A 20,793-nucleotide genomic window follows, 5' to 3' on the forward strand; every position below is an offset into this window, starting at 1 on the left:
CATTAATATGCTTTCATAATTTAATTAATAAATAAATTATATTGCCAATAAGATTAATTATTGTATTTAAACTTTTTGTACAAGATATTAATCATATATAAAGTATATTTAAATAAATAAGTTGTACAGTTAATATTAAATGGATAATATTAAAATATATTTATTTAAAATAATGGGTAGGTTACTGTTTTATATCTTATTTAGTCTTCTTTATCAATTTATATTACAATCTTGCTATAAATACAAAATGCATATTTTGTCAAAAATTGGCATTAAATGCAAGGTCTGTGAGCTATGCCAATCAATTTTTGCAAAAGTTTGCTTTTTAAATGATCAATTTGAATACTAATGAGTTTATTATTGAAATAGATGGTAGATATAGTGTCTTCCAAACTGGAGAACTGCATATTCGACATGTTGAACCAACCACTGATGGCCGGAGAAAATATTACTGCCAAACAATACACAGAATTAGTGGTGAAGTTAAAAGAAGTAGTTCTTTTGGACAACTAGTCGTTACAGGTAATTACAGGTTTGATTAATTAATGCAAATGAAATATGGTGTGTGCTATTATCTAAAATCATAATAAAAATTTTTATAACAGCTTTACTCATTAAAATATTTCCAAGTAAATTAAAAAATTTTTTGTGTGTAATTCTTTAGAATTTTAATGTGTTTTACTTGGTTTTCATTATAAAACATTGAATATTTAACTCCAAATTTGATACTGAACATGATTTGTAGTTGATATAAATTTTGGATGATATATTTCTTTTGCAGAAGTGCAATTCAAAATTGAAATATTTTAGATCTGTGAAATATTACTATGAAAAGATTTCAATGTAACATTTTAAAACATTTTCTTGTTCACGTATTAATGATATATGACTATAAATTATTTAAACTATTTTGATTTTTGATATTGAAACTTTTATTCAAATTTTTATCAGATATTTAGCATTAGAATTTTTGCATCACTAGTAAAATTTATTTAAAAAGATAAAGAATAATTCAAGAGAATTTTCAAATGTAGATGAAGCAAAGAAATAGAAATGTACTTAAAATGGAATTTTGGCAGCACATATCCATCATAACTTTGAATAAAAATTTTGATAAGTCTTGGAATTTTCCAAATACTTTCAGGAAATTGTGTAGATAAATATAAACTATTCTGACAACATACATTAGTTTCAAATATATACAATATGCAGATTGTCAGCAATTTTTTTCTTACATTTTTATTAAAATTGTAACTTTTTAAAACTATAAATTAAATAAAAAATATTTGCATATACATATTGTGGGTACAGAAACTGTAATTTAAAAATTTGCTATATTATGTAATCATTTGAATTTTACATATCTGCTTATGGTCCAAAATAGAATGTTGAATGTAATAGGAATAGTTTATTATTGATCAAAACTGCAAAATTTAAAGTTAGCCACTTACTCCCATGATATATCAATTACATTATCTCAGTTTACAAAAATATATAAAAATAAAATATGTAAATTAAATAGAAGAAATTTTTTATCTTTTAATTATACTCATATACATTTGTACATTATTAAATATTGTGTAGTGATTAAATTATTAAAATTAACTAAAAACTACTGATTAATATATAATTATTTTTATCATGTTTTATTCATTAATAAGTTTAAAAAATGCTCTTTACAGAAAACACCAATTTAAAAATTTATCAAAGTTCTAGATAAACATCTTAGTTGCAAAGAATCAATAAATTACTTTACGTGGAAGTAATGTCAAAATAGCTGTCATTTGTAATAAGAAGGGATGCTTAAAAATAAATTAATTAAATGGAATTTTTTATGAGTTTCTTCAAATAATTAGAGAGAAATTAAATAGAAAGCATTACATTATAAGAATGGAAATTATTCTTTAACTGAATTTAAATTGTAGTTTAAAAAAGATTTAATATAAACAAACGAAACAAGAAATATTCAGTAATTTTTGTTAATGATAAAGTCTAAAGATTGAAACAACATTAGCAAAATAATATACTGTATAATGTTTTTATATTTTTGAATAGCAAATTGTTTCTATATTTTATTCTCATTATTAAATTAGACAAATGATCTAGAAATGATTTTTCAATATTTAAATTCAAATAAATTTTAAATATTTAATCAATATTATAATTCAGGTTTCCGAGACTCAAAAAAGGTATATTAATAAATTTTAATATACATACTTTGCTCTCCAGAACTTTTGAATTTTTATCTAAAATATTAATAACTTACTTCATATTTTTTATAGTAATTGTTTATTTTAATTTTTTAAATTTTTTAAGAAAAATTCCGATTTAATTGAACAGTCTTGCTTTTAACAAAATTTAGATTAAGAATCATTATACAGTATACATATAAGAAAAAATTGAAATAAAAGGTAAATAAATCTTTCTGTAAAATTATAAAAAAAATGAATTAAAAAAATTAAAAATAGAGTACAGGTAAGATAATTTATTGCTGTTTTATATGTAAACTCTAAACTATGATAAATTCTCAAGAGTAAAGTTTGTTTATTAAAAGTCATTAATAAAAATTTTTAATTTTTAAAAATCTGAAATTTAAAATTATGTTCTCAAAATTTTACTTAAAATATTTAAGATTAAGTTTAAGTACTTAAAATTTTTTTGATTAAATATTATCATTAATTTTATTGTTCTGTATAAATATAATTACAATAATTTATAAAATTAAAAAATATTTATTAACATGTTTAAAATCTGAACATTCTTTTGAAAAATAGTTTTAGATTTATGAAATAAAAAAATTGTTATTTATTTATATGTCAAATTTATTTCTATTAAAATGTAATATTAACAGACTTTAATGAAAAATTATCCCTGAAAAAAATAATGAAACTGTATAAATATTAAAATTTATACAATATATATTAAATTAAATGTAATATATATTAAAATATATTATTGAAGTTTATAATAAACATTAATTGAATATATATTAAATGTTTATAGACTATACAAATCCATGGCATATAAAGTTAAATTAATAAATATGAGTATTTATTAAAATTTATTATTCAAATATAATACTGTATTTTAATACTTATATTATATTATTATGTAACTGTAAGATATTAATATTCAGAAATTGTGACCAATTTTCTATAATTAACTAAGAAAATGTAAACCCAATATTGATCTCAAAATATAGATCCACATAGCAACTTTCCACCAAGAATAATAAACAGAAAACCTAGTGTGATTATCAGACAAGGAGAAACAGTTGAACTTCCCTGTGCTGCAGAAGGTTATCCCTTACCAACAATTACTTGGTATAAAGAACAAGGTTCGCAATCAACTCCAATTCAGACCAATCAAAGATATCTCCAGTTGGGAGGAACTTTGGTTATACAAAAAACAGTTATACAAGATAGTGGAAAATATGCTTGTTTTGTTAACAATACAGTTGGACAAGAAAAAATTGAAACTGATCTATTAGTCACAGGTAATTTCATAAAATTTAGAGTTAAATTTTGAATTTATGAAATTATAGTTAGTTTAATTCATTATGATTTAAAATATTTATATTAGAAAGTTATTCATAAATAAATAAATTAATTTTGCATTACTTATATAGTTAAATAATGATAAATTATTTTGTTTCTGTAATTTTTAAATGCTTTTATTTAACTTCCTTTGTATCATATCTTTAAATCTTGCAACTCAAATTTCATTCACTTTTATAATTAAAAAAAAAGGCTGAATTTACCAGTTTATTTTTCGTTTTACTAGTTTACTAGTTTATTTTTCATTTTAATTTTGAATTTATGATTGAACGTTCCATTTGCTACAAGTTTGAAATATGTTCAATTGGTATTCACCTGATGATGGCCTATACATTAGGCTGAAAACGTTTGTGATTAAATAAAGTATTCTCAGCGATATAAGGTGTTTTATTTAGTGTTTATAAAAGGCTGAAACTTTGAGGACTTTCCTATATCTGATGATAATGCATTTTAGCGATGTTTCAGAGGGTGGACTCACTTCCATCATCATTCTCATTCCAAAACTCAATAAACATAACCAAATGTAGAATTTAATCATGATGTGTCTCTGTGTGTAAATGCACTGTAGTGATGTATATGGTGGCAGTGAGGTCTATCCCAATCTCAAAAAACATGACCAATAAAAGCGTCTTTATTTTTAAAAATGTATTTTAGTTATTTAATATTAGATTTTCATGGGATTACTGACAACAAATGATATAGTTACAGTTGATCTGGAGAAATTGGGAAGTTGTATTTGTTCTTTTGCAGTACAATCTCTAAATTCCTTGCTAAGCTACTCATCAGTACACTTCTGATCATGGGCTTAACTAGAATGTATTCAGATAGTGTTTTCTGTAGTGATTCCTTTATTCATTAAAACATACTAATAAATATATTTTAATTTATATTTTTTGCATTTAAAATGAAATTTATAAAATAATTTTTAATTTAATGCCATTTCATTTAAAATAAAAAGTACAGTTTTCTTTTTATCTTATTTAAAGAATAAAGATATTTAAAAATTTTTAATAAAAGTAAATGGTATTTAATAATAATTTAAAATTAAATAATAATAGCAATTTAGTAAAATTTAATTTAACTTTTATATTTAGTTCAAATTATTTTAAAAAGTATGAAGAAATTTATTGAAAATATAGCATATTAAACAAACTCTGTAAATTATGTTTCATTTACAAAATTTTTTTAATCAGAAATTATTCAAAATTAATGTATAAACAATCTCTTACTACAATGATTTAATAATTTTACTCTTATCTTAAATTTTAAAATTTATATTATTGTATGATTAATTATATTTTCTTCATTTTTTTAAAAATTTGTTTAGTATATTATTATATTTATCAAATTATTCATTTTATTCCTTTATATGTCGAAAGTTGCACATTTGTGTTTGACTAGAGATATCAATGATTTATGCATATTTGGGATTTTGGCATCGTGCCTAATGGGTCTTTCACTTCTACAAACTTAGACATTAATTAACTTAGAAAGTGACACACTTGAGACAATCTGAGCAACTTTATGAAACTACTGCTACATAAATTGTTATTTAGATTGTGATGATACTGGTATTATGATTAAACAACCTTTTACTTTACAGCTCCAATTGCTGTTTCTGTCAATCCAAAACTTGTTACTGCTGTTGAAGGAGATGTTGTTACACTCAACTGTTCAATATCTGGATATCCAGTACAGTCTCTTATGTGGATGAAAAATTTAGAGCCTGTAGTATCAAATAGTAGAATTCAATACNAGATTGCTGTTGTTAATGCTAGTGTAGTTATGAAAAGGATGAAAAGAAATTTCTAGTATTCTATTTTGAGAGTTACTTCAAGCTTTTACTTAAAATTAAATAAAATATGTTCTGTTAAAGAAAAAAAATTTCTTATTTGCTAGTTTTTCACACCAATATATTTGAAAAATGAAATGTAATAGGTAAAACATCATATTTAACAATGCTGCCAAAGGTATAATTTTGTACGAACTCATACAGATGTCCAAAGTCACCCATTTTATGGTGTAACAAAATAGTATGTATAAACTATATTTATCAAATTATTCATTTTATTCCTTTATATGTCGAAAGTTGCACATTTGTGTTTGACTAGAGATATCAATGATTTATGCATATTTGGGATTTTGGCATCGTGCCTAATGGGTCTTTCACTTCTACAAACTTAGACATTAATTAACTTAGAAAGTGACACACTTGAGACAATCTGAGCAACTTTATGAAACTACTGCTACATAAATTGTTATTTAGATTGTGATGATACTGGTATTATGATTAAACAACCTTTTACTTTACAGCTCCAATTGCTGTTTCTGTCAATCCAAAACTTGTTACTGCTGTTGAAGGAGATGTTGTTACACTCAACTGTTCAATATCTGGATATCCAGTACAGTCTCTTATGTGGATGAAAAATTTAGAGCCTGTAGTATCAAATAGTAGAATTCAATACTTATCAAAAGATGTACTTCAGATAAATTCTGTTATTAGAGAAGACAAAGGAATGTATCAGTGTTTTGCATATAACGATCAAATATCATCTCAAGGAGCAGCAGAATTAACACTTGGAGGTATGAATTATTTTATAATTCACATAATTTTTAATATGATAATAAATATAAATAAATAAATATATATATATATATATATATAATATGTACTGTATGTATGTAAAAAAATGATTAAAAAAGTAAGATGAAGATGTAGTTGATGCTATGTTAATGTCATATAAATGATATATGTGAGTGTATTATATGATTACAGTTCTTCTTTCATGTATTATTTTGATTAAAATTTGTTCATTAAATGATCCAGCATTTTTAATATTCTGATAAAGTTATCTCAAGCATATAAAATACATATGAAAATGCTTTTTTAATGCCATCTGTCATATTCTTATATTTGTTGTTGCTGCTTGTCACACTTATAAACTTGTTCAGATATTTCAAAGGTTATTTTCAAGCATATAGTATTTAATGAAAGATTGTTCATCAAAAATTGATGATAAATATATCAGTAGTAAATTTAAAATTTAAATGTTTATTATTATATTTTCACATAAACTACAGGGTGAATTCTCTGTGCTTGCTTAGCAGGCACCTCATGCTCAAGAGAAAGTTTTGACTGTCAATATACTTTTTATATGAGAACAAATATGCAATAATAATTTATTCTAACTTAAAATAAATTATTATTGCATATTTGTTCTCATTTGTTCTCAATAAAAAGTATATTGACAGTCAAAACTTTCTCTTGAGCATGTGACGCATGCTAAGTAAGCACAGAGAATTCACCCCTGCATAAACATTTTATAAAATTATTTATTTTTGATATTTTTAAATAAAAATATTAACTTCAAAATTGTTGATACAATCTAAAATTAACAAATTTTATTTATAAATTTTGTTGATTTACAGATTTTTGAGAAACCATTTAATAGACATTGTAAAATTTATAATTTTATTAAATTAATTTAAATTATCATAATTAGAAATGTATGTAAATATTTGTTCTAGAATACATTTAGCTTATAAGATCAAATTCAAATCATATAGTAGTTTATACATCTATAGATAATTATTCAAAGACAAGAAATGAGGATCTAATTATTTAATTTCAAAATCTGTATGTTTATATATTTATGTAGAATTATATTTGGTACTGTTATTTAGATGATATTTGTGAAATATTTAATTTACTTACAATCTTTACATTAAAATGTTAATATTTAACAGCTACATAATAATAAAATTATAACTTATGGAATTGATTATACTGTTTTTTATTTACTGTAATGTACTGTACAGTACATCAAGGAATTCAACTATGACTATTGAAAGTTTTAAAATAAGAAAATATTTCATGTCTTCTTATTTCAACATTTGTTAATTAAGAAAATATTTTAGATGTTGTAGGTCTACTTTTCACAATAGAATAATGTGGAAAGTAAAATAGAGTATTCTGTGTATTTTGTATTTTTGGAAGAGATGTATTGAGTAGAAGTTCTTTGCTTGGTTAGCAGAAAAATAGCTGAGAATGTTATCAAAATGCTTTTTCATCAAAAAAAAGTTCCATTATAATGATTCAACTTGGGTTTGTGTGTGTATATATATATAATTTATTTATTTGACATCATCATAATGTATTTGAATATTATTATTATTTATAATCTATTTGTATTATATATTAATAATATGTATTTGACTGATTATTAAATTACAACAGATAATTTTGTATCTTTTAATTTTCATTAATTCTGTTTAAAGAAATCTAAATCTGTAAAGATTGTTTTAATTCATTTAANAGAATGTATACTACATGGCATATATACTGGTACATAGTGCTATACTGGACCAAAGTCAAGGCATAACTATAGAAAACTAATGTTTTGTTTATCTGCTATTTGTGTATGTATCTGTGTTTAAGAATTTTCTATGTGATATATGTTTAGTATGACAATTTTTCGTAATGTGTGTTCTATTGTGAAGTTCTGATATTTCTAGAGTTTTGTGTAATGTAGTGGTGTGACACCAGTGAAAGAAAGTGCTACCAGCTCAATACCTATCTCATCTATTCCCTACAGACACTTTATTTTGTGAGCAAGTTCTGAGTATTTGCTAATGTTTTCAGTGTATGTATTTTGTATGTTATAGGTGTTTAGTACAGCTTTGTCTTTAGTGTGTATTATTTGACAATGAATGTGATGTCTAGTCTGTTGTGATGAATTGTTTTGTCTGTGATTATGGCATGGTCATAGTATATACTGTGTGTGTTGTTTTCTATGATCATCTGAAGTGTGTATTTGTAGTTTTATTTCTGAGTGTGTAAAGTTTGTGTTTATAGGTAAGCTTTTGATGTATCATATTTGCTATTTAAAATATGAAGCATGTTAAGAGTATACAGTTTAGTCACTATTGGTTTGTAGAAAGTACGTAGAAAGTATCTGTGTGTAATTTTAAGAATGCATGTATGATCAGGAACTGTATATTTTAATGAAAATGTAATTATATTAATTTATTAAAGATTAACTGTAATCTTTCTCATGATGGCAAAATCTTATATATATTTTATTATATACGAGGGTTCAAAAAGTTCCTGAACTTTATTTATTACAAAAAAAATACTTCACTTACAATTTATTTATCAGGGTCCTCTTCAAAGTAGTCTCCTCCCCAACGTATACATTTATCCCAATGGTGTTTCCACTTTTTGAAACAGTCCTGGAACACTTTTTCCGAAATGCTCATAAGCTCCTCCATTGCCTTTTTTTCTATCTCTGGAATGATGGCAAATCTTTTTTCTGTGAGTGTGTTTTTTAGTTTGGGGAACAGGAAAAAGTCACATGGGGCCCGGTCAGGTGAGTAGGATGGGCGGGAAAGCACAGCAGTCTTGTTTTTGGCCAAAAACTCTCCACAAGTTCTGAGGGACAAATGAGCTGACATGTTGTCGTGATGTAAAAACCACTCACCGCTCCTCCAAAGTTTGGGCCATTTTTGCCTGATTCTGTTTCTTAGATGTTTCATAACCCCCACGTAGTACTCCGTGTTGACTGTCTGGCTTGCAGGTAGGTATTTGTGATGCACAACCCCCTTTGCATTGAAAAAACAGTCAACATCACCTTAACATTTGAGTAAACTTGTCAAACTTTTTTGGGGCGGGGGATGTTTCACCCACCTGTGGGAAGTTTCCATGAAGGATTTCTCAAGTTTCACACAGAATTTCACAGAACAACACTGCTCCTTCAAAGAGCTCATTTCTGCTGATCCAATGGCACCAAACCCCACAAACACCCCTTCACATAAACGGCCGTAACTAATCACCAAAACAAGATATCAACAAATGGATTGAAGGAGGTTACTCAGGAGGTTTCCATGGACACAATGCTTCCAAGCAGATTAAAAAATAACCAACTGGAGGCGCGCTATTCAAAAAGTTCGGGAACTTTTGACCAACCCATGTATATAAGATGGCATATATAAGATTTATTTCAATAGTAATACTTTTTATATTACATACTTAAACATGAAAACTTATATGTGTTTTAATTAAGAAATTATTTTGTTATATGTTTTACTTTTTAGAAGTCCATAATTTGTATTAATGTAAGTTATATAGAAACGTCAATAAACCTAATTAGACAAATATATTAAGTGATAATGAGATGTGAAATAATATAAATAAATATGATTTGTGCATTTTTCCAGTTTCATTTTTTCCTCTATTTTTTCTAGATGATCCTCCAGTTTTCTCATATACATTCCAAGAACAAACACTTCAACCTGGACCATTTGTTTCTCTGAAATGTGCTGCAACTGGAACACCTTTGCCACAAATTACATGGACTTTAGATGGTTTTCCTATTAGTGAAAATATGAGAATTCGTGTAGGTGACTTTGTTAACAATGATGGCTATGTTAATAGTTTTGTTAATATAACTTCTCTCAAATCAGAAGATAGTGGAAAATATTCTTGCCATGCAAGTAATGAAGTTGCAACTGTGTCTTATTCTGCTAAATTAAATGTATTTGGTCCACCATTTATTAGACAAATGAAAAATATTACAGTTTTATCTGGAAATACTTTATCTATCAGATGTCCTGTTGCTGGTTATCCAATTGAAAAAATAATGTGGGAAAAAGGTAAATTTTGCAATTTTTTCTTTACTTAAGTTATTTTATAAAATTCTGTAAAATGAAGTCAAATAATCTATTATGATTAAATAATATAATAAAAAATTATGTAATTTTTCATCATTTTTAAAAAATTACATACAAAGAAATTTATTTTTGTAAAAACTTATTTAATCTTTCATTCTATTATGATAAATGAAATTTATATTATTAACAGAATATGAATTAGAAAAGGAAATAGAGTATTTTTAAAATAGAACAGATTCTATTTGTTTTATTATTATGTAGTATTATTAGAATGTATACTACATGGCATATATACTGGTACATAGTGCTATACTGGACCAAAGTCAAGGCATAACTATAGAAAACTAATGTTTTGTTTATCTGCTATTTGTGTATGTATCTGTGTTTAAGAATTTTCTATGTGATATATGTTTAGTATGACAATTTTTCGTAATGTGTGTTCTATTGTGAAGTTCTGATATTTCTAGAGTTTTGTGTAATGTAGTGGTGTGACACCAGTGAAAGAAAGTGCTACCAGCTCAATACCTATCTCATCTATTCCCTACAGACACTTTATTTTGTGAGCAAGTTCTGAGTATTTGCTAATGTTTTCAGTGTATGTATTTTGTATGTTATAGGTGTTTAGTACAGCTTTGTCTTTAGTGTGTATTATTTGACAATGAATGTGATGTCTAGTCTGTTGTGATGAATTGTTTTGTCTGTGATTATGGCATGGTCATAGTATATACTGTGTGTGTTGTTTTCTATGATCATCTGAAGTGTGTATTTGTAGTTTTATTTCTGAGTGTGTAAAGTTTGTGTTTATAGGTAAGCTTTTGATGTATCATATTTGCTATTTGGTTATGTTGATGTAAATAGTGTCTTTGTATTAAAAGCTTGCAATCTGTTGTGATATGTTGTTTAGTTTTGTGGACAATATGGCATTTCTACTGGTGTCATCTGGAGTTTTGTATCTTTTAAGATATATTTTCTGTAGTTTCTAATATTTATAGCAATTATAAACCTTTTTGTCTCTCCAGATGCATCCATAAGTCAGCCAATAGTTTGATGCAGTTCTGTCATCATGAGCCTGGCTGAGATCATTAATGATGCTTACTGTAGAGCTCCTTCTGAGCCTAAGATTGCCTGATGGTGTCTGTGTAATTTGTATATTGTTTTAGATCCAGGTCAGTGTTGTGAAAGTTTAATGGCATACTGTTTTTGTCTGCAAGAGTTACGGTTTTGGGTAATTGTGGTGTTTCTTGTTTTCTACAGAAAAACTCAAAATTTTAAATTATTATTGCCTACTAGGACTTCCATATATTAATAGGACTCATTATACTGCATGATTGATTGGATACAAAGAGGAAGCAGTAGTCAAAATTAATAAAGTATTAAACCTGCACAAAAACAGTAATCCAGTATGAAAGTAACAATTTATTACTAAAACAAACATTTTTGATTAACTTATTAAACCAGTATTTTTTTATTTTTATCTATTTTACCTGAAAATAAAAAATACTGTTTTGATTTTGACTACTGTTTTCTTCTTATGTCCAAATGATCATACCAGTGTAATAAGTGTTATTGATATGCAGAAGTCCTAGTAGAAGTCCTAGTTGTTAATAATTTAGAGTAGTATTAAGGACAGAGAGGCATAATTGATTAACTCTCACAATGTCTGTATTTATTTATTTATTTATTTATTTATTTATAGTGTAGATTTAAAATATCTGTGAGGCATTGTCTTTCTTCTTTATGAGGAAGAGTCTGCCTTTCTATGGATGATTTTAGGTGTTTCTATGGATGATTTGGTTAATGTTGTTCATGTTTTCTCTTTGGAGTTCTTATAGTTCTGTGTATGTCCAATGTATTGATATAACTTCAAATGAATATGTCAGTACTTGGACAACATATGTGTTGATTGCTTTAAATGTGTGTTTTTCATTCAGTTGTGTTATTAGTATTGGTATATTAGTATTTTTTTTATTCGTTTTTGTTTTATTTGTAAATGTTATGTGAGTTTGGCCTGTTGGAATCCTAAATATTTGTAGATTTTGCCCTCATTTATGAATTCAGTGACATCTTCATTTCAAAATCATCTTTATTCAAAATTCCTTTTCTCTGTGTGAGTTGTTTTGCATTTGTCTAGACCAAACTTTATTTGAATGTCAGTGGAGTAAGTACTATATGTATAAGTTATAACAGGTGATTTAGCAGTGCTTGGGTGGATTAGTAGAAATTTATGTCATATAAATACATAAGACGATATAATATGTTTTGTATTGTTTTGTTGTATTTGATGTTGTGTCCCTATTTATTTAACTTATTGAATAGTGTGTTTATGGCCAGACAAAATGGACTTAATGAGTCTCCCTGGAAAAATACCATACCTTATGTATATTTGGTTTGCTTTGATATATGTGTCGTAAACACTAAGATATAGTGTTCTTCGATGTTGCATTATTTTCTAAAAATTTAATGATTGTTGGATGTATTTTGTGTAGATGTCTTGTATATATTTTATAGGTATGGAATGCTATTGAATGCATTCCTGTAATCTATGTATGCTACATGTAGTTTTTGCATTATTTGTATTTTACATAGAATGACTGAATCTATGAGTAACTGTATCTTTACCCTCTGTAAGAAATTTTGGCATGTCTTATGGATTGTTGACTATGTTTGTGTAAAATGTGTGACTAGTTTCTGTTGCAGAAATGTACAGTACATTTTTACTTTCCCTGGCTCTGTTATATATAATGGAGGAAAAGTGTGATGATCAGGCAATAAATGATCTTCCAAGATTTTTACATTTTTTCACTCAAGGTATCTTGAAATGTTGAGCAATGTAAAAATATTTGAGGGTTTTTTTCTGTATGATTTTGTTCACTCTGTTTCAAGCTTAATAACTCCTGTGTTTTTTGTTGAAAATTTCTGAAATTTGGCAGGGAGGTTTGTGTATTAGGGGGATTGATGATATTAAATTTTGGTGGTTAAAGGTCAAGGGAGTAGGGAGATAGAGGGGTCATGTGTCACATCTTGAGTAGGGTCAGTCTTAATGATGATTTTACTCATTATTAGCATTTACGATATTTTATAAAACCCATCTCTACCCTCAAAATTAAGCTTTTTGCCATTTTATAGTAATTAAAAATATGAGATTTTTTTTTTTGATTCTGATGAAACCGTGTTGTTGTTATTAAGCTGTTTCTTTGCAGACACACTAAGGTGACATATATCAACACTTGGCAACTTATTGACTATTTATTCAGTTGGGACGCCTTTTACATTACGCGTTTCGGGCATTGGCCCCTCTTCAGCCAACATAAAACACAAACCACTATTGTACAGATGTCGAACAGGATGGACAATATCATATTTCATATACAACTTGGATAACAAACAAGGTCGACGATAATCATTGGAGAACAAACAGGGTCGTAGATAGCAGCTTGACTACTGGGCTGTGGTTGATATTCGCATATTACACCGAAATTCATTCGATATTAGTTGTCGCCCTTTCTTTCCGAACAAAATTTCACAAAGTCATCTTAGCAATATTCATATTGCTAAGATGACTTTGTGAAATTATGAATATTGCTAAGATGACTTTGTGAAATTTTGTTCGGAAAGAAAGGGCGACAACTAATATCGAATGAATTTCGGTGTAATATGCGAATATCAACCACAGCCCAGTAGTCAAGCTGCTATCTACGACCCTGTTTGTTCTCCAATGATTATCGTCGACCTTGTTTGTTATCCAAGTTGTATATGAAATATGATATTGTCCATCCTGTTCGACATCTGTACAATAGTGGTTTGTGTTTTATGTTGGCTGAAGAGGGGCCAATGCCCGAAACGCGTAATGTAAAAGGCGTCCCAACTGAATAAATAGTCAATAAGTTGCCAAGTGTTGATATATGTCACCTTAGTGTGTCTGCAAAGAAACAAAAATATGAGATTTTATTTATTAACTTTATAAGAGATGGCATCACACACACAGTTTTAAATGTTGCCAGGAAAGTTAAGCAACTCGATGCTGGATTGTTTGTACCAGAAATTGTGAATGTTATTTGCACCAGGTGTCTTCCAACTGTGTATTCTCTGTACTACATATTGGATATTTTAAACAATCACTCAAAACTGGTTATACTGTACTTAATAAACAAGGTGAAATAAACTAATATCCAGCACAAAAATGTAAGACAGCTAACATTAAATGGTTAAATGGGTGCTAACATTTTCACCTGTGTTAAATTGGCACCTTTGAAGAAGCTCATTTAACACAGGCAAAAACGTTAGCTGTCTTACATTTTTGTGCTGGATATTGGTTTATTTTGCCTTGTTTGTTGGATGTTGTGTATGCTTATTTTGACACAGGACATGATTGCAGTCTCATGTATATTTTTTTATTCCTCTTTGATCTGACTTGCTTTATCTTTATGTGTGATGGATTAAACCAAAGAAGAGACCAATAGTTTGTGAGTTGTTTTTCTGTTAGCAAGCCATTCTGTTGTGATTGTTTGGGAAATTTAGTATGTGTGTAGAAAAGTGCATCATTGTTTGTAAATAACTTAATTTGTTGCTTTTGTATCATTTCACTCTTTGTGATCTGGCTGTTGGTTTTTGCTTGAGAGTGTCAATGTATTCCTGTATTGTACATGCCTATTGTGTTGTTTGTGTATTTTAATTTTTATGAATATTTTCCCAACTTCTTTCATTAAGTTTGTTATTTTTAGTGAATTGTGTTTAGCTTGCCTAATTGTTAGTGGAGTTTCAAATACTTTTTTAAAATTTTGGATATAATGTATGGCAGTAGTGTAGCATGGGTGTCAGCTGCCCTGGCAAGGGAAAATTTCGCCGTCCCTTTATTTAGGTATCTCAATTTAAAAGACTAAAGTAATGAAAAATCCGTGCTAGTGTTGTCACCTTTTTAAAATCGCTGACCCGAAGGGCAGGTGAGGTTTGCTCGAACAGATTTCTGACACATGCGTATGTCATTTTGCAATGCGAAGAATAATGTGCAGTGCATGCCGGTTTTAAATCAGTTACAGTTAGTGACTAGGGAGACTTGGATAGGAGTAACATAAGCAACCTAGATGATTTAGCTCTCTTTATTGGATATTGGAGGTATATATGCAAAAAAAAAAAAAAAGAAAGAAAATTGACAGGTTGTGCACAATATCCCTGGGTAAAATTAACAGTACTTCACCTGCGGGGACGGCAAGTCGATTCCTGGACTGTCTGGATGATAACACTATTCCCTGTGCTCATTTCAATCTGTCCGAATTGTAGTGCAACAAAAATATAAAATGAAATGGTTCAAATTTTTACAAGATGATATTATTATTTATTGTGAAATTTTGCCGCCCCTTAAAAAGTGCTGCCCCCACTATGCTACACCACTGATGTATGGATTTTATATCCATATCAATTTTTAGATAAGAGAAATATGAAATTTTTTCTATACATTAATTATTATAATTTTAACAGTTTTTCTTTTTAGGTGTCAAATTATTATATGAAAAATGTTTTTGGGACTACTAGTCCTATTCAATTCATTTATCTCATAGATAATTGAACTAAGACAGTAATTCTTAACCTACTTAATGTATCCCTGTTAGGTGTGAGATATCTTTTCTTGATAAAAAAAAATCTATTTTTCTATTTAATCTTTGACATATTAAACTGTATATTTTTAAGATTATAATATCAGGTTTTAACATAAATTTTATATGACTTGCATAGTGACAAATTTGAACACGTTTTACAGTGAAGTCTTGCAAGATTGGTGTATAATGTGATATATTGTTTTATTTGCAGTGAAATGAACAGTATGTTTGCAAATTTTGAAGTGTGTACAATGCTTCTATTTTTTTATTTTTTTTTGCTGTATTAAAGATAAAAGTGACCAAAGAACATATTTAATATGTTATTCTTTGAATACAACAAGGAAATAATGCAAGTGAATCAGCTAGAATTATGTAAAATGTCTATGAAAACAATGTTGTGAGTGAACAGTTGTGTTGCTGATTTGCAATATTTTGAAATGACGACTTCAGTTTGAAAGATAATGAGTGCACCAGGTGCCCTCTGATTTTGATGTAGAGGCCCTGAAAACTCTGGTGGAAAATATGCAAGTCATATGATTATTTAAATATATTTGAAAAGCTGGAAAAGTTGGGAAAATGAGTGTGTGCCACATGCTCTATTGCCAGCACAACTTGAACATCATATCAATGTGAGTATTTCATTGTATTCCTGTTAAACAACCACACACAACACTGGGTATAGTCAACAATGTACCCAACAACCCTATGACCGGTGTGCATAGAAAAAAAACAAACATTTGTTGTGAATTTTTGTTTTGTTTTTTCTATGCATACTGGTTATCGGTTGGTATGTTGTGTACTCTTGTTATCTCTGAATTCCATTTTTGGATCAAATTGGTACAGGAGGTGAAAATTGTATACAATATAAGAATATTAAATGTCGTCAGTGACTCAGTCCTGGAGATAAATCAGTACCTCAGCTGAAAGCCAGTTTTATCCAATGAAGATTTTGCTTGGTGTTTGGTGGGATACATTTTAAACTGCTGGGAAAGAAAGAAATCATTACAGCTAAAGTTTACTGTCAGCAATTGGACCATTTGATGAAAGTTCTGCAAGAAAAATATCCAGCACTGGTCAATAGATGATGCATTCTATTCCATCAGGATAATGCCCATCCACACATGACTCTTATCACTTCTAAAAAATTGGAGGAACTTGGCTGGGAAAAAAATGATACCATTCCCCACATTCCCTGGATCTTTCTTCTTCAGATTACCACTTATTTTGGAGCTTGCAAAATTATCTTGGTGGAAAGAACTTCATCTCTTAGGAAGCTCTCAGAAATGCAGTGTCAGCATTTTTGGATTGTAAACCAAGAGAATTTTTCCAACAGGGTATCAAAAAATTGCTCTGAAAGATGGCATGAGGTTATATCTAATAAAGAACAATAAATACAATTGAAAAATAAAAATTCAATAAAATTTTCAATCTTTTTGGATAGAACTTATGTTACAACCTGATAATTTAGCATTTAAAATAAAATTTTCTTTCTTTGAACTTCCTAAATGTTTTTATTTTTGTCATTGAGTATTGAATATTTTTGAAACGTCTTATGTAACTTTGATATTGAATAATTTTATTGTGTAGGCTAATTATATGCTTTTTCTATTGTAAATCACTAACTTTGACATAAATATTTTTATATTGATGAATGGACACAGATGTATTTTTTCTTAATTGGTTAAGCTGTATTGAAAGTTAAGTTAAAATAGATGTGAGAAAATAAGATAACCCTCTTCCTTTAAATAAAAAAATATTTATAGTGATGCAAGTGTGCATTTTAGTTCAAGGGATATGAGCAGTGGAAAAAGTTAAAAATTGCTGAACTAATAGATGAAATCTTGTAAAATTTCCTACAGAAATTGGAAAGTTCATAAAACTTAATTAGAATAAACATTAAAGGTTTTGAATTACAGTATTTTTAACAATATAATTTATATCATTATAGATAATTATACTTACTTATAGATATATTAAATATATATTGCATTTATTTCAAATTTATGTTTTGTTTGTTAAAGATTACAATATATTTTTTCAAAAGAAAAGTAATTACTTATATTAAGAGAAATATTTAATGTTATATAAGAAGTTTTTCCTTACAAAGCTCTTATTATATAATTGATAGGCTTATATCATGATTATTTCAAACAGAGGAGTTTATAATCAATTATCAATTGCAAAAATATCATTTTCATAGATTTGTAAAGAATAGATTAATATTTCTAATTGTCTTTTATAAACTTTGGTTTATTTAACTCAAAAAAGCAACTTTATTAAAATAAATACAGTATATATTTTACTAACAGCACAGTTTATAACTTAGTTTATCTTGAAGCTGTTCTATTTATTAGAGGATGTTTACTATTAGAGAGCAACTATTATTTCTATTCTTTGAGAATTAGTTATGACTATTATTCTAGTGTGATTATAACGGAATAAATTCAATAATTTTTTCACTTTATTTGAAAAACAATGCAACACTTTACACACTTGCACTTTATTTCTCAACATATAATAAGAGTGACAATGCTGAATAATGTGCAATTTTTTAGTTTACAATAAATCTTATCGTCCTCTAATAGACAGCATGCTTACTATTAGAGAGAACTGTTTATTAGAATAAATATGGTATTACTTACACTAATGTTAGTGTTATAATTAAGATTATAATAGAGTTTTCTGACTTTTTTATAATTTAAATTAATTCTTCCTAAGGATTTATAAAGTTATACATTCTGTAAATTTTTTTAGCAAATATGGTTTGATATAAAAACTTAATTATAATCTCAAATAAAATTCTTTATTTATTAAAAAAATACAATGGCCAGAATGACATTAATGTATAAAAATATAAAAATTTGAAGAAACAGTAAATGAAGTTTGCAATGCTATAATGTTGTAAATGCCAAAAAACAAACTTTTCAAGAAAGGTAAGAAACACTTTTTTTAGTGAATGAATTCATTTCACTTTTACAATAAAATGATAAAAAACTCACTAAGTTACAAATTCTCTGGAATATCAAGATGATGTAAATATAAGCTGTAACGTTTTAAGCACCAAAAGTCATGTGATTTGCACTTTGTCACTTTAAATGTTATGGCTTCACATAAATTCAACTTTAAAATACAGTCACTTACAGTGCTAATATCATCATAGTATTTTTTTGCAGCAGAAAGCATTATGTTTAGAATTCAATTTTTCAATAAAATCTATTTAGAGAAAAATGGCATTTACAATGTAATGGCATTGCATGCTTCAAATGTCTTCACATTATCATTACTAAATATATATATATACATACATACATAATTTTTTTATAATTGTGCCATCATTCTGAAAAAATATTTTTAACATCTTTTGTATATTGTGGTGGATGAGTATCCTCTAATAAAATATTGATTTCACTGAAAAGACAGTTGTGTTTCTGAGATTGTGAATGGGATGTAATGTGAAGATGTTTATTGTTTCTTCTAATTTTTATATTTTTATAAAAATTTTTATTGTATATGACAATATAATAATTTTATTGCATATAGCAATTTATAAAAATTAATAAATTTAATTTTCTCAATATATCATCCATATTTCAATATTGAGAAAATTTATTTTATTTCATGAATATATATTGGCTATATCATAAGTTGAAAAATAGTATTGTATTTTTGTACTATTGCAAATTTAAATATCTAAATTTAAAATTTAAAAGATGAAAATATCTATTTTTTATTTTATATTTACATATACTTAAATTTTGAAATAGAAATAGACATTAATAATTCAAAATATTTTCTATTAAAATTTATACAAATATTGTATTGTTACATTTCTGTTAACTGTTTTGTTATACTATTCTGTTTTCTGTTGTTCTATTTTTCCCATTTTAATAATTTATATTGTTTCTTTTTGAATAATAGATGAGGGAATCATATTTATTTCTCTAAATATAATATAATTTTTACTGTAGGAAAAACAAAATTGCCTCAGAATCGAAGGCAAACATCACATCCAAATGGTACTCTAGTCATTCAAAATGTAGATAGATCGAGTGATCAAGGCTGGTATCGATGCTCTGCAGCAAATTCAAGAGGAGAGAGTGCAGTTAGAGAAGTATATGTAAAAGTACTTAGTATGTAAAGTTATTTATATTAATTATAATCTTTATTAAAAATTATTACATAATTATATTTATATATATATTTTTTTATTTATTAGTTGCTCCAGTAATTAGTCCATTTTATTTTTCATCAAATATACGAGATGGCATGAGGAGTACAATTACTTGTGCAGTTGCTGAGGGAGATTCTCCAATCACAATAAAATGGTTGAAGAATGGTCATATGCTATCAGATAACTCTAATGTGAAAATTGATTCTAATAATGAATTTTTATCTATTCTTTTTATAAAACGAGTTACATATAATGATAATGGAAATTATACATGTGTTGCTTCTAACGATGCTGCTACAACAAATTATACTGCAACCATGGTAGTTAATGGTATGTTATTATTTATAAATATGTTAATTAACACACGAGAACCTTATTATATCCCAGTAATGAAAAAAATATAAATAAAACTAATGTTTTCGACCATATTCATAGTCTTCCTCAGGCTTTTGACCAGTACAATTCGAATACGGAATGCGTCTAACAATATGTTTAAATTATCTTAAAATTTCGAAAAATTTAAAACTAGAAGATAATTTTTTAGCTGAATGTGCTACTATAGTGATAAGAATATCTTTACACCACAACAGATAAATAATAAGATGTACTTAATGGTGTAGAATAAGCATCTAATGTTGCTCTCGTTTTTTCTCATAGTACCACCTCCATGCATAAGAAACATTAGTGGCATCCTTTGTGTTAATACAGTTGCCAGTCAGTCCGACTTTGTAAATTTCTAAAGCTTCTAGGTTGCAAAGGTGCTCAATCTGACATGACATTTTTAATAATTTGGCCTTATGGA

At 27.1% G+C, this 20,793-nt stretch overlaps 1 protein-coding gene across 1 annotated transcript in view; it reads left to right on the plus strand.

Annotated features, from left to right (window-relative positions):
* LOC111631548 (Down syndrome cell adhesion molecule-like protein Dscam2) overlaps nucleotides 1-20,793 on the plus strand; it is a 170,899-nt gene that overhangs the window by 68,061 nt on the left and 82,045 nt on the right. The window contains exons 4-9 of the mRNA XM_023375805.1: nucleotides 370-522; nucleotides 3,203-3,496; nucleotides 5,871-6,140; nucleotides 9,801-10,208; nucleotides 19,789-19,950; nucleotides 20,037-20,321. Of these exons, the coding sequence (XP_023231573.1) occupies nucleotides 370-522; nucleotides 3,203-3,496; nucleotides 5,871-6,140; nucleotides 9,801-10,208; nucleotides 19,789-19,950; nucleotides 20,037-20,321 (1,572 nt within the window). The remainder of the gene's footprint in view (nucleotides 1-369; nucleotides 523-3,202; nucleotides 3,497-5,870; nucleotides 6,141-9,800; nucleotides 10,209-19,788; nucleotides 19,951-20,036; nucleotides 20,322-20,793) is intronic.

The sequence above is a fragment of the Centruroides sculpturatus genome, unplaced genomic scaffold, assembly GCF_000671375.1.
Source record: "Centruroides sculpturatus isolate CEXI.00-Female unplaced genomic scaffold, Cexi_2.0 scaffold712, whole genome shotgun sequence".
Taxonomy (NCBI): Eukaryota; Metazoa; Arthropoda; class Arachnida; order Scorpiones; family Buthidae; genus Centruroides; species Centruroides sculpturatus.